The sequence below is a fragment of the Aythya ferina genome (assembly GCF_964211825.1).
Source record: "Aythya ferina genome assembly, chromosome: 4".
Lineage (NCBI taxonomy): Eukaryota > Metazoa > Chordata > Aves > Anseriformes > Anatidae > Aythya > Aythya ferina.
In genome coordinates, this window is record NC_140300.1 from 62732280 (window position 1) to 62745632 (window position 13353).

General features: G+C 44.6%; 1 protein-coding gene across 12 annotated transcripts in view; it reads left to right on the top strand.

The window, feature by feature from the left end:
* The window catches only part of LOC311436843 (uncharacterized protein), a 70372-nt gene that overhangs the window by 41522 nt on the left and 15497 nt on the right, over nt 1–13353 (top strand). For 9 of the 12 annotated variants that reach the window (XM_084519361.1, XM_084519364.1, XM_084519363.1 and 6 more), the window contains exons 5-12: nt 737–815; nt 2971–3052; nt 5298–5481; nt 5985–6310; nt 8441–8513; nt 11382–11523; nt 12928–13026; nt 13170–13346. In XM_084519361.1, coding sequence (XP_084375487.1) covers nt 737–815; nt 2971–3052; nt 5298–5378 — 242 coding nt within the window. In that variant the 3' untranslated portion in view covers nt 5379–5481; nt 5985–6310; nt 8441–8513; ... (1 more) ...; nt 12928–13026; nt 13170–13346. Of the gene's footprint in view, nt 1–736; nt 841–2970; nt 3053–5297; nt 5482–5984; nt 6311–8440; nt 8514–11381; nt 11524–12927; nt 13027–13169; nt 13347–13353 lie in introns of all 12 variants that reach the window. The other 3 variants (XR_014693117.1, XR_014693118.1, XM_084519362.1) reach the window with 2 other exon arrangements.

Below are 13353 nucleotides of genomic sequence, written 5' to 3' on the forward strand. Positions count from 1 at the left end.
GGAGACATGCTGAAATAACCTTCCTGGCAGCAGTGCCGGTGCCAGGTACCGGTGTGCCTGACCCCACTGGATGCCAAAGCCCATTTTCCTGGGGGTCACGCTCTCTGGGGCACATGTCTGCCTTTCTCGGTGGCTCATTTCAGCCAGGAAGGGGCTTCTGTGCTGGCTGCCCCACTCGGGAGAGCTGTTTCTTCCCAAAATAGCTGAAGACGATGCGCTTGGTGTGTGCTGGTAACATGAAACAAGCAGATGAAGGATGGGGATGGCTGTAAGAAGCTAGCAAACAGTATCAGTACTCTGTGGCTATAATAGTGTTTTAATTCCTGTAAAAATGTGTACGTGACAGGCAGAGGTGGGCTCCGAGGGGACTGATAATCCCCGCAGTGTGATAAGGCACGTGTATTTTTCTTCTCATTTTGCTCTCCGTATGATTCATAGAAAGACCAAAAAAAACATTTCATTTCTCACACACGCACTTCGGCGTACAGTTTTCACTGTGAAGGCCCTTTGATCATCCGCTTAGCTGCTACTTGCTTGCTAACATCTTCACGGGTTTCCTTGTTCCTTTGTGTGCTAATAAAAGCTGAAATTTACTATTGGCATCATTACATTAAAAAAAAAAAAAGCATTAAACAAGCAAGCAGTGCTATAAAGCTACAACGATTTAAAATTGCTGCCGTGCAAATTGATCTTGTAGGTGCACGAAACTAACTCAACGTGCTTTTGTTTTATTTAGGTCAGTGTGTCGTTGTGAGAGCGTGTCCACGTCAGATCGCTGAAGGATGCCCCGGCGTATGGAGTGCCCTGTGTACGAGGTGTGTATAGGACGCAGTGGATAAGGTACGTGGTGAGCCCAGCTGGCACATGCCAGACTTGCAGGGTTATCTCGTGTCTTCTGGTAGCCAGTATTTGGAAAGAAGTGGCCATGCTTCTGGGCACAGCCAGCTGCTGTTGCATGCTCTGGAGCAGGTGGAGCAGACTCCAAAGCTAAGTGGAAGTTGGGCTCTGCAAGCCACGAAGCATCTCTGAAATAAAAACGAGCTGCTACCAACAGTGCAGAGGAGACATGAGCAAAGCAAAGCAGTGACGAAGTATTCTGGAAGCATGGTGGCATTGGCAAACACAAAACAGGCTTCTTGCAGCCTGTGACAGGCAGCCTCCTGCATTTGGCAGTGGCTGAGAGCAGACTTCTGAAAGCAGAGGCAGCACAAAGACAGTGGTGCCACTTCCCTCCCCTCTGTGGTTAGGTAGGAAGGCACACAGGTCTCACCGATTTCCGAGAGGAAGGTTTTTCCTTCCCAGCAATTCCAGGCTGGAGCAGGGCGTCCTAGTTGGAGGTTTAAGGATGGGGAGGAAGCATTGCTGCCAACGTGGCTTTTTGCGACAAGAAACTGAGGCTAAAGCAAGGCTGCTCCAAGTCTACAGGGGACAGGTGCCAAGAAACAAAGCAGCTGAGGCCAGGCCTACTGCCCCCTCCCAGTGCAGGCATTTTGGGTTTCTTTAGTTCCTTCTGGTCGGGAAATTACAATCCCTGCCAGTGAGCAAAGGCCCTGGCACTAATCAGCAGTGGCCAGCCCTGCCTGAAGTTCTGCCATCGCCCTGAAATACTGCGAGCAATAGAGACCCCGCAATTATGTCTTCTGCTTTCCAGAGCTGCGAAGTCTCTCAGCAGATAAGAAGCTAAATTCATTGAGTAAATTATTCCACTGTAAATTATTCTCTCAACTCTACTGATTAGCTCTTACCTTGGAGCCCACTTCCTGCCTGCCTGCCTGAAGAAAAGATAAAATATTGAATTATACAGTTCACTTCACAGCACTATGCATTCCTAATCTTATAGGGATATAGGGGCAGATCTTCAGATGATGCAAATCAATATGAATAGACAAAATCAAGTCCTCTCCTGAGCAAAGCTTCACTTCTAAACTCCTTGGACCTGAGTTGCTTTATGCTAGCTCAGGGGCTAGCCCATTATTCTCGTAGCGGAGACTCGGTTTGCTTTTTCTTTTTCTGCTGTTGTAGAATTTTCGGTAATTACATTGATTTTACAAAGCAAAAGTACACCGTCCTCTCCAGTGACCTCCAGGTAGAGTTTGTGATTTATTTTCAAAGGGTGAATAAACATTAACTCCTTTTAAAAAGTTTTGTCTGTCCCTAGGAATATCAGATCCTGCTAAAGGTGATACTCTGCTGGGTTTGATCTGATTTAATAATGCAAAACTTGAATAGCAGCAACAAATGTTATTAGATCCTAGCTCGTGCTATCTGTCCATCAAAATATTATGAAGTCCTGAAATTATTAATAACGTTATTATAATACCCAGGAAGCCACGGCTGTGAGCAGCTGCTGTTTCTGGATGCTTATTTAACTCTCCGTGACCACGCTGCCGGTGTTGTTTTTTCATTTACCCTTAGTGGTTGCATCCTGCAAGCTCTCTTCCCATTCTCCAACCGCGGCTTTTCCTCCCTGTCTCAACTCCAGGTCGCATGTGCCTATCAAAAATAAGCACTCCCCACCTCCTTACATGCGGATGCAGAGCCCTCCGGGGGATCCTTCCCCCAGGGAACACTGCCAGCACAAAATGCTCTGGCTTTTACTCTCGTGGGGCATCGTAGTGGGACTGCAGGTCTAAAATACTACTGGTTTGGGCTGCAGTGCCTCAGTGTTTCCAGTTTTGCTGAATAAGCAGGTTTCTATTAGGAGAAACATTGTGAATCTGCCATATTTCAGGTGCATTTGCACGTGCAGTCATCTTCGGTGGAGGCTAATAAATCCCGGGGAGAGCATTTGCAGTAATTGCAGCTGGTGGCTTCATCGCTTGGCTTGTCCCTCTGCTTCCCTCTGTGCGGAGGGGTGGGTGCCACAAACTTGCTGCCAGCAACATGCAGGCACAAAGCAAGCTTTTTTGAGGTGGTGTGGGGCAAGAGTTGCTTCAGTGGTGAGGTTTTCTTTTTTTTGTTTCCCCCAAGTGCTGCTTGTACAGTCAGACAAGTGACCTTGGCCGGAGCGGTGTGTGCGCATCACGACTGGGAGGCCGGCAGCTTTTGTCTGGTAAGCAAACACTGACGGAAAATGGCAGGGGTCAACAGCTTGCACTGGTGGGCAAATCCAATAGGCTTTTTGAGGGGGCAGGAGAAAGATTGCTAGAATCGACCCCAGCACTGCACTCCATCAAAGCTCAATATCTGCCTCATTCTGCAGAGGCCTTTGGGCTCTTTCAATAAAAGGTCCCACTCCCCCCACACTCATGGTAATAGAGTCCTCTCGGACTAAAACCCAGGAGCAAATTGGAAGGTCTTTTGGAGTCAGTCCCAACCTTTTTTTTTTTTTTTTTCCTTTTTTCCCCTGTATGATGAGCATTTGGTTTGAGGGGGGGACACTGGATGAGATGAGTACTGCTGCTACCACAGTCTCAAAGATGATTCTGTATGCAACGTGCTAAAGCCTCGCATCTACTGGCTGTGAGTGTGCAGCAGCCAAAGCACCATGAATAACCTCAGAAACTTGGATGATAGTGGCAGATAAAGAAGCATTTTTCATTATTTGAACACTTTCCTGTGTTTCCTGGGACTGCTGCTTCTACCCTGTGCACCAGGTTTGGTTTCAGGTGTTATCAAATCAGGGCCCATGAGTGCAGGAAGCAGAGCGAGCCAATTTTTGCAGTGGATAAGCACGGGCACACAGCTTCAAAAGCTGTTTTCAGCATCTGCAAGTCCCTCTGGACTTTGCACACTTGGACCTGGTGGGCCCAGGGCTCTTCAGCCACACGACTCCCGTCTGGTGTAGCTGTTTGCACGCTGCTCTTCTAACAGGCCCGCTTCCCATACCCATTTTTCTTGAAACAAGGTGGTTTGGTGGTGTGTTTTTTTTTTAAATCATCCATCTTCAGCACACACAGCTGTAGTGCTTAGTATTTGTATGGGCCGTGGAGGCTGCAGTCATGCCACAAAGTCCCACTCTAGACCAGGACCCTGAGCATTTGGTAATCCTCTTAACAAAGTTAATATCCCCTGTGCTTCTACGATAAGCAGGAGTGAATAGAAATTCTCCGTCTGTTCTATATCTTAAAGTTCAGGAGAGAAATTAACATACTTGTATAATGAGCTATATTTAAATAACAGCATTGTTTTTTAACTGGAGAAATTTTTGTGCTATTTTCCTTCCATAATGGTATCTCCATTTACCTCTGCTTTTCAAACTTTCCATGGAGTCAGACATCCTTTGATGCTAATTCACAAACGCTCGGTAAATTCCCATCGCTCCTAATCCCTTCGCCTCTCATTCTTTATAAAATGTCTTAATGCCTTCAGCTAGGCCCATTAGCGCTGGAAACATGGGTCTCGTTGGCCCCTGGCTGTATTAAAAGGAAGCAAGCGAGGGCCTATTTATAGGATAATCTCGCCAGCCATCTAATCCTCTTTCATTTGGGTTTATTTCCTGTTGGTTTTGTTTTACCTCTTAAATCAGTGCATTCTGGCACTAGCCATTCAGGGCACATTTCCACGACTTGGCCCCGACACCTGTGATGCTGCCCCCATCACACAGCTCAGGCTTTCTGATCAGACGTCCGTCACCGCTGCCGTGCTTCACGGGGGCAGGAGCAGCGCGTTGGCGTGGCCGGAGGGAAAGCTGCTCATCCAAAGAGCTCGCCTCCAACGCAAACGCAGCCTTTCTTCCCTCTTCTTTCTGTGCTTTCTGATTGTTTTACGGTTGTACAGGGGATTTTTAATTGTCAAGGGTTTGCATTATGTGCAGTTTATGAGCAGCTCTTGTTCTGGAAGGTGCGATAAAACGATGCGGTGTAAACGTTGCTCGTCTGAACAAATGAGAAATCAGCGTTGACACCAATTTAGATGCCACCGGTTGAAAATGAGTGGTTTCAAATTAACTTTAAGAAGTCAAAGCTGTTCTGTAAAAATCAGCCTTCCCTTCTGGATGTAACGCAAACAACAACAACAAAAAAACAGACTTGTACACTATGTGCTCAGCACATAGTTTTTATTTTTGTAAAATATCATTATGCTCAGTCAAGACAGCAATTTGTAAGTGCTTACAGGTTGCAGTTATGGACCCTCTTAAATGTCTAGCCTGGTGCTGATTAGTTAGCACTGATTGCTTCTACTTGTAAGGAAAACAACCCTCCTCTGCACACAGAAACGCCTTGATTTCAGGGGCAGAAGGGGCAATTGACTTGCTTTTCCTGTTCTGTAAATGGACCGTTGTATTCTTCTGATTTGTTACTTCTGTGAAGTGGTTAATTTTTCCTAATTAAAAAAGATCCCTATTTTCTAAACAGATATTCTCTGGCTTCAGCATCCAGATGTTTCATATCATGTATTTCTTTCCTGGTACTGAGTTCTCCTGGAGATTCTTATGAAGCAAAGACACGATCCTCTTCCCATTCCTGTTTCAGAAGACTCTGCAGGACATCCATTGTGCCATAATAATGTGACAGTCATTAGGAACGCAGCTGGTATCACGTAAGTTTTATTGGGTTTCTCCTGTTAGAAAAGCTTCACTTTAGCACAAGTTAGTCAGAATAAGTGCAACAAAGCTGCCAGTTTCAAGGACTAATTGTGGTCAGGAACCCGCCGGCTGCTCATTGCTGAACCCCAGTGTCACGAAGCCACGCTCTGCTTCATTAGTGATCGTGTTTGCATTGTATATGGTGGCTGTGGGGTGGAGGAGAATGGTTTGAGTCTGGTAATAAGACCATGGATTTAACACCCTGGCAGTGGTTTCAGCCTGGCTTCATCCTCCTTTAAGTGAGCACGAGCTAGATGCTTCCTGACCACAAAATGGGACTAGGTGCCTTCAGAGTGGCTTATTCAGCACCCTGAGAAGGCAGTGCTCCATCTCCATGCCCATCTTCTGAAACTTTGGCCACTAAAGTTGGTAGGAGAAATCCTGGTCCCAAGGCTGTGTCTTGTGGCAGTGGGATGTATGATCCAACTGGATTTTTAATCTGTGCATCTAATTCTAGGAGTTCTGGTTGATCGCAAAGTCAGAAGGCTGCCAGGCTTGCTGAAACAGCAGCAGTGCTCTGTTCTGATGTGTTTGAATGGAATATGGAGAGGTTTGTGTCTGGACACCTCCAGAAGGACAAATTTAACACGCTCAGGTAAAATGGATTAGGGCAAGGTGTGACTTGTGCTGAATTCCTTTGAACATCTAAAGCTCCTGTTGACAGCGGTGTGCTTTGTACATGAATTTGGCTCAGCAAGATGGGGATTCTGCACTGCCATTTCCAGAGCTCGTGCTGCCCGAAGGATGAAATGAAGCTGTCACTGACGGAGCCCACCAGGTTAGGTGAGCACATATCTCCTGAAGTGTGACACAATTTTTAATCAAAGCTGATGCTTTTGTAGGGTCCTGAATTTTGCCAGCTCTGTAAGGCTGCAGATAGCTAACATTTCCACCTTTGTCAAACTAGATTTAATGTATCTGGGAAAAGAGGCAATCTGATAATGCATTGCTGCTATTGACTTAGAGGACAGAGTAGGAGGCTTGCTCCGCTCATGTGGATCTCCCAAGGAACTCGATATTTGACTACAAAAGCTGAGAGCTCTTTCATCCAGGCACACTTGATTTTAGAGGTGATAGGAAGAGCACCAGCCTTGCTTTACAGCTCAACTTCAGTGATTTGTGTGTGGCTGTTGCTCCTTTCTTTGCTCTGCCATGTGGGACCGGTCACTGCTTGAACTAAGGCATCAGTAGCTGTGGACTAAACCACCAGGCACCAAATTTTTGTCCTGTCCGCAGAAGCATCCCCTCTGCACTATCACAAAGCTACACATGTTCCTGCCAGTGCCTTGAACAACAGCTCCCAGGCTGCCAGGGCTTCCTTGTACAACAGACACTTAAATACCAAAGGGTGGCAACTTCTTTGGCTTCCTCTGGGGCTCAGGAATCACCCATAAGATTCAGAAAATAAATAGTGGGCTGACATGAAATTCAATGACAAAAAGTATTAGGCTAAAACTGAAGTGATCTGAGCCTGCAAGCGTTCTCTGGGTATTTTTATTTTTATTTTTTTATCCAGAATACAGTGCTGCTGCGCCTTGTCGTGAAGCACTAACATGCAGCAAGGGCTCTGTCAGTACACTGCAAGGCCTTTGTAAAGTGTTTCCCTGAGAGCTGTTTTCTGGGGAAAAAGTCTGAGCCTGCATGAATAAATGATGCGCTGCTAAGTTTGTCCAGCAATACCTGCTCTGCAGTACAGCAGCCCTCGGTGATCAGCTGGAAGCCAGCGGGCCCTCCAGAGGCTGTTGATGCCCAGGGCAGAGTAGCAATCGTTTCTTCCCCTCTGCTCCTGGAGGTGCACGATGCTAAAAGCAGCGCTAGGAATGAGATGCAGGCTGGAGAGCAAAAACGTGTCAGGTGTGCCCGTTCCTCTTTCAGATCCTACCACCACCTGTAGTGGTGGTAGCATCCCTTTACTCCAGGACAATTCCCTGGACGTTGAGGCTCATAGCAAAGCTACTGATAAAGCACAAGTCCATCAGACTGCTTTGGACATCAGCTTTGCTTCTCCTTCCTGAAGTGCAGCCAGGGGATCCCATTGGCTGCTTCTTCCAAATGACTCCCTAACGCAATGCAGTAGTTGAGCACATTTCCAATTAAATGCAGCTCCTTTATAAACCAACGTTCAAGTTGCTGGCCTAAATTACTCCTTAATTAGGTCATTTTTTCCTAATTGATTAAAAATAGGATTTCAAATTAAAACAGAAAGATTGAGTAACATCACACAAATGATATTATTCAAATTTGAAAGGAAAAAAAAAATCATCAAAAAGAAAGAATCATTATATTGAATTGCAGATCAGCTGTAGATAAGACATTTGGGATTGTTCTCCAGAAAATCTATTATTTTCCAGCTTTGAAATTAGGGCAAGGATGCAATCAAATAAAAAAAAAAAGTTTAAAGCCCAGAAGAAAAAAAGCCATTACAATGCAGCTGATCACATACAAAATTATTATTACATATCATTTGTAGTCTGGTAGTACCTAGAGACCCAGCCTAAGACTGTGGCCCAACACGCACTGAACAAATGAGCCCTGCCCCGGAGAACTTGCAATTAAAGTCAACAAACCAGATGATGGGACAAAAATTAGAGAGCAAGAGTTAACTTTCAAAGCCTGCAAGAAAAGCTGTTGGTAGCTCTAAAAATAAGGCCAACAGGTCCATTGGCCTCTTCTGTTTCTGAAAAGCCACAGCTGCATGCTGTTGTGGCTGCCAAAGGCAGCTGCAGCACAGAAATTTGGTGATGGAAACACTCTGAAATGAAATGTGTAAAAAAAATACATTTTACTCTCTTCTCCACTAACTTTTTAATTCCTGCCAGCATCATAAACCAGAGCAACAAAGCTCAAATTTCTCAAATTTCTATTTTTGTAGGGTAGATTATTTTTGTTTGTGTGTTTGTGTTTTTTTTTCAGGGGGCTAGAAGTGGGATTTTTGGAAGACAACAAACCTAGACAGACTGACTGCAACACCTAAAACCGAACACAGGTAAAATGATGTCTGTAACACTACACTAACTGTAACAATTTAGTGGTAAAGGATATTGACTTCAATGAAGGTCTGTCAAACACCAGATTCTCTGGCTTTACAACTGCCACCCTGATTATCTGAGTTGGGAAACTAGTCCTGGGATGAAGTCCAGTTCTATCTGTAGATAATGTTTCACTGAATAATTTCTTTAGGAGAGAAGTGCAGCCTGTGTGCTCCTGTTTTCCTTCTCTTCCAAACAGTTCTCTCTCCCAGCTCTGCCTTCGGTTTGCATCCAACACAGCACCTGTGTAGGTGTTTGTTTTCATGTCAGGATGAACACTGCATCTCTGCTGTACTTGTGCTTTGCCTGCATTCTTAAACAATCAAAAATGGGTGTCCATCTGTTCCTGTCCCCTTCAACTTCCCGTTTTTTCTGTTAGGCTTGGCTTCTTGCTCTCCTTTTTCCCCCAGAATGGTGTGTGGCACCACACTGGACAGCTTTCTGCCACCAATCTTGTTACGTCTCTCTCTTAAGAGCGTTTAACCTATTTAGAGTGTGCAGCTACTCTTACTTAATTCTATGTGATTTGACATCGCATTTGTTGAATTTAAACTTCATCTTCCATTTTATCTGTCAGTTTCTGGCAGATCCAACTATTTGCAATCAACTTTTAGCTTTAAAACCTTGAATAATTTAGGAACATAGGCAAGCTGTGTTACCTTGTTATGCACAGCCTCCCACCAGAAGCTGAACAGGTTGAACCCCAAACAGCTCTGGAAGAAGACTAGCACTAGCCTGCCTCTATTCATTCCTGCTTCTTTTATCAATTACTTTAATCAGTGATCTATGAGAAGACCTTTTGTTTATTACCACGCCTGCTCAATTTTCTGAGCTGTCTGTGAAAAGCTTTGTCAGCAACTCTTTGCCTACCCAAGGAGAACACACCAATGACCGCTCCTACCTGCATGCTCACCGATGCCTTCAAATTGTGGGGCATGAGAGTCCTTCCCACTTCCAGGTCTGGGCACACAGATCAGCTTCCCCTGAGGGTCAGAGCAGAGCAGCCTTTCCCATAACGAGGCCTGAGGTCAGAAATGAGTGATGTTGTTCGGTAGCAGCTTGATGCTTGCTGGGCATGTGCCAGGGAGAGGATTTCTGCTGCTGGGACACAGCTCGATCTGGCCGAGTGTCCTGACTTCCTTCAGCAAAAACGGTGTCACCACTTCCTTCCTTCCATGGATCATTGACTTGTGTTTCCGTAGCCTCTCAGAGTTTTCTCAGAGCTTGCAAGTCTTAAATATCTGCATTCCCTTTGTCTCCCAGGCAGCAGCTGAACATTGATCAGACAGAGGGAGTACAAAGTTCTTGTACTGCAAACTGTTCCGTAATCCTTAAACAATAATGTTAACATCTGAACATCTTTGATTATTGCAAGTGTCTCTGTCAATTTCTATTTTCCTGTGAATTTAACTCTCCCTGTAAGCTGTCTTTGCTGACAATTTCTAGTCCAGCTATGAAATGTGAGGAAGAACGTTGTAATAGGAAAGGCTGTGGCTGTGGTCTGCCTAGATTTCAGTACAGCTTTTGACACCATTTCCCACAGCATTCTCCTCAAGAAACTGGCTGCTCATGGCTTGGACTGGTGTACATCTTATTGTGTTAAAAACTGGCTGGATAGCTGGGCCCAAAGAGTCGTGGTGAATGGAGTCAAATCCAGTTGGAGGCCGGTCACTAGTGGCGTCCCCCAGGGCTCGGTGCTGGGGCCAGTTCTGTTTAATATCTTCATCGATGATCTGGACGAGGGGATCGAGTGCACCCTCAGTAAGTTTGCAGATGACACCAAGTTAGGTGCGTGTGTCGATCTGCTCGAGGGTAGGAAGGCTCTGCAGGAGGATCTGGATAGGCTGCACCGATGGGCTGAGGCACATCATTTAGTCTGGAGAAGAGGAGGCTCAGGGGAGACCTCATTGGTCTCTACAACAATCTCAAAGGATTCTGTAGCAAGGTGGGGATTGGGCTCTTCTCCCAAGCACCACATGGTAAGATGAGGAGAAATGTCCTTGAGTTGCAGCAGGGGAAGTTTATGTTAGATATTAGGGAGAAATTTCTTTACTGAAAGGGTTGCGCAGCACTAGAATGGGCTGCCCAGGGAAGTGGTTGAGTCACCATCCCTGGAGGTCTTCAAGAAATGTGTAGATTTAGAATTTAGTAGCATGGTTTATTGGTGGACTTTAGTACTAGGGTAAAGGTTGGACTAGATGATCTTATAGATCTTTTCCAACCCAAATCATTCTATGATAATAATTTGGGGTGCCTCGTAGTCTTGTTAACAGCCAAGAAGGTAGAGGCTGGAGAATAGAAATGTGAATTCGCTTGCTGCTGGAGGGTAAAAAAAATAGTTTCATTCGGAAATGCAGAGGATCACCCAACTCCTGTTATCTTTTCATTTTTTCTCTATGGCAGTTCATGACTTCTGGGAGCACATCCATGCAGCCTGAAAGTATGTGCAGGAAGTTTCCCAGGCAGGAATTTGCTAGGACTAAAACTCAGTGAATGTGGTATCTCAAAAGGAGAAGAGCACACCTCTTGTGCTGCAGTTTTGAACAGGAGCTCCCATATGCTGAGTTCTGCAAACATTGTTGTGTATTTGCAGTGCTACCATCTATGTGTTTGCTGTAAAGCTGTTACAGAAGCTGTTTTATAGCAGGATGATACCCTTCTCTTAGTTGTTTCTGTTCAGCATGAATCTTGTACCAGCAACCAGCTCTCCTTTGCTGCTGCTGCCCAGACTTTCATCAACACCTTTCATTTATTTCCACCGCTCCATCCTACAGTAAATGTGTGTCATTGCTTTCTCTCCCACTTTTGTCTTTCTCTTTTGGTAGGTGGGTATCATGCTCTACAGCACTGACCCCTTCCCTGGCAAAACCATACCTGCTACCTTGTCCCAGCTGGCTGATCCAACAGTAGACTGAAAAAATCCAAGGACGTGGATTGGACTGGATCTTCTCTGCCTTTTTTCCAGAGGTAAAATTAATTCTGCAGAACATTTTGACTAGCCCCAAAAATCATGCAGTTTAGAAAACTGTTTGAATAAGACTGTCATGATTTAATTTTTCAAGCCACTCCAAAAATAATTGATTTATATTTTCAACACAAAAGATTTCATGTGCTTTGCAGAAAGATATTTCCATTTCAAGCCACTGCTGAAATGCAGCCTCTGTTTAACAACTATATTAGTTTACAATATGATGCAGGAAAAAAAGCTTCCCTGAAATGCAGCCATTTTCACTCAAAATTATCCCTTTCAGGAATCAAAAAAAACCACACAACACACACATGAAAATCTGCATGATTTTGGTGCATGAAATTGGGCCAATTATATGACATTTAGGGGGAATATTAACATTTCTCATCCTGAGAGCGGTAAGTACTTTTCAAATGTCTCCCATGACATCTTTAATTCATCCTCTCATCCTGAGATTTCTGTCACCTGAAATGTATTTTTACTGTATTTGTTGTAGCTATTCAGGAAGTTTAACGCTGACTTATAAGAAGCTTTCTTTATAGCATCAGAAGCCTCTGGGCTGTGGGTAAATGTGAACTTGGTAGTACAGATCAGGCTTTGTTAAATTCTCTAGTGCTGAAAACCGTGTCTGGATCCAAGTATGTTTAATAAAATTGAGTTTCAGTAGAGATGAAGTATTCCTATCTGATTGTCATTTTCTTATAGGGTGGATTGGGAATAAAATTATTAGTAACGATTAGGATTATTCGTTGTATGTATAGGTCTTTATGTCCACTCATACTCAAAGTAAACTCAAAGCATGCACGACTTTCACTGCTCGTGCAAAATACTGTCACAAGAACATTTATGACAGTGATTCTGAGGGTGCTGACTTACATGATGCCCTCATTTCTATTTTAACAACCTGATGGGACCGCAAATGAGGGCAGAATCTGGCCTACTGAATCATGTACATTGGCTTTTATTTAGCGCTGGCTATCCCTCCAAATCTTTTCCTACCTGCTTGATAATTGGATTTAAATTATCTTTAATTACATTGTCTGGGGCTTTGTTAATACCAGCCTCTAACTAATTGTACTGTATTTTTGGGTGCCCACTTAAGATTCCATGAGGTGAGCAGGGCTGAAGGGCAAACTCCAGAAAGCTGCATCACTGCAGTCTCAGAGTCATTAATTTTGTGCAATGATAACTTTGTACTCAGAGAGCAATATTCATTATAGGCAAGAGGGGAAGCATGCGAGTCCTTAATTAACAGTAGGATATCATCAGCATAAAGTAATAGTTTAATGTTCTACAGAATCAGTGTTATAGCCTTTTAGACTGTTGGTTTTTCCATTTCAGACAAGGCTGACATAAGATTGTAATTGTCTGGCTGCCATTACCCAGCTCTCATTACTCTCCAGGCACTGGCACGTCACCCCATTTCTTCTGAGTGACCCACACCTTCCATTCAAGCACCCAGATAACTGCCCAGGTTTCCAAGAGACCTCCATTTCCAACAGGTACATCAACAGCAACTGAGTTTTTTTCCCCAAATCCAACCCAACCTGCTGCCTGGCCTCTGTTGCTGCCTGGGGGAATATCTATGCCAATGGATAGATTGCAACAGGGTTTGTGAAATGAATGTATTTTATTTTCTTTGTAGGACATGAAGCACCATGGAAGAATTATCAGAAAGCTTTCTGGAGAGCTTGGACTTGCATCCAGCCCCAGTTTCCGTCCACGAGCACACAGCAGCTGCAAAAGAGCAGCCTCCTCTCCACTGCCACTGCACAGCTAAGGAGCTGAATTTCTGTCCCTGCCTGTCCCCAAGGAAAAGAAGGTAAAGC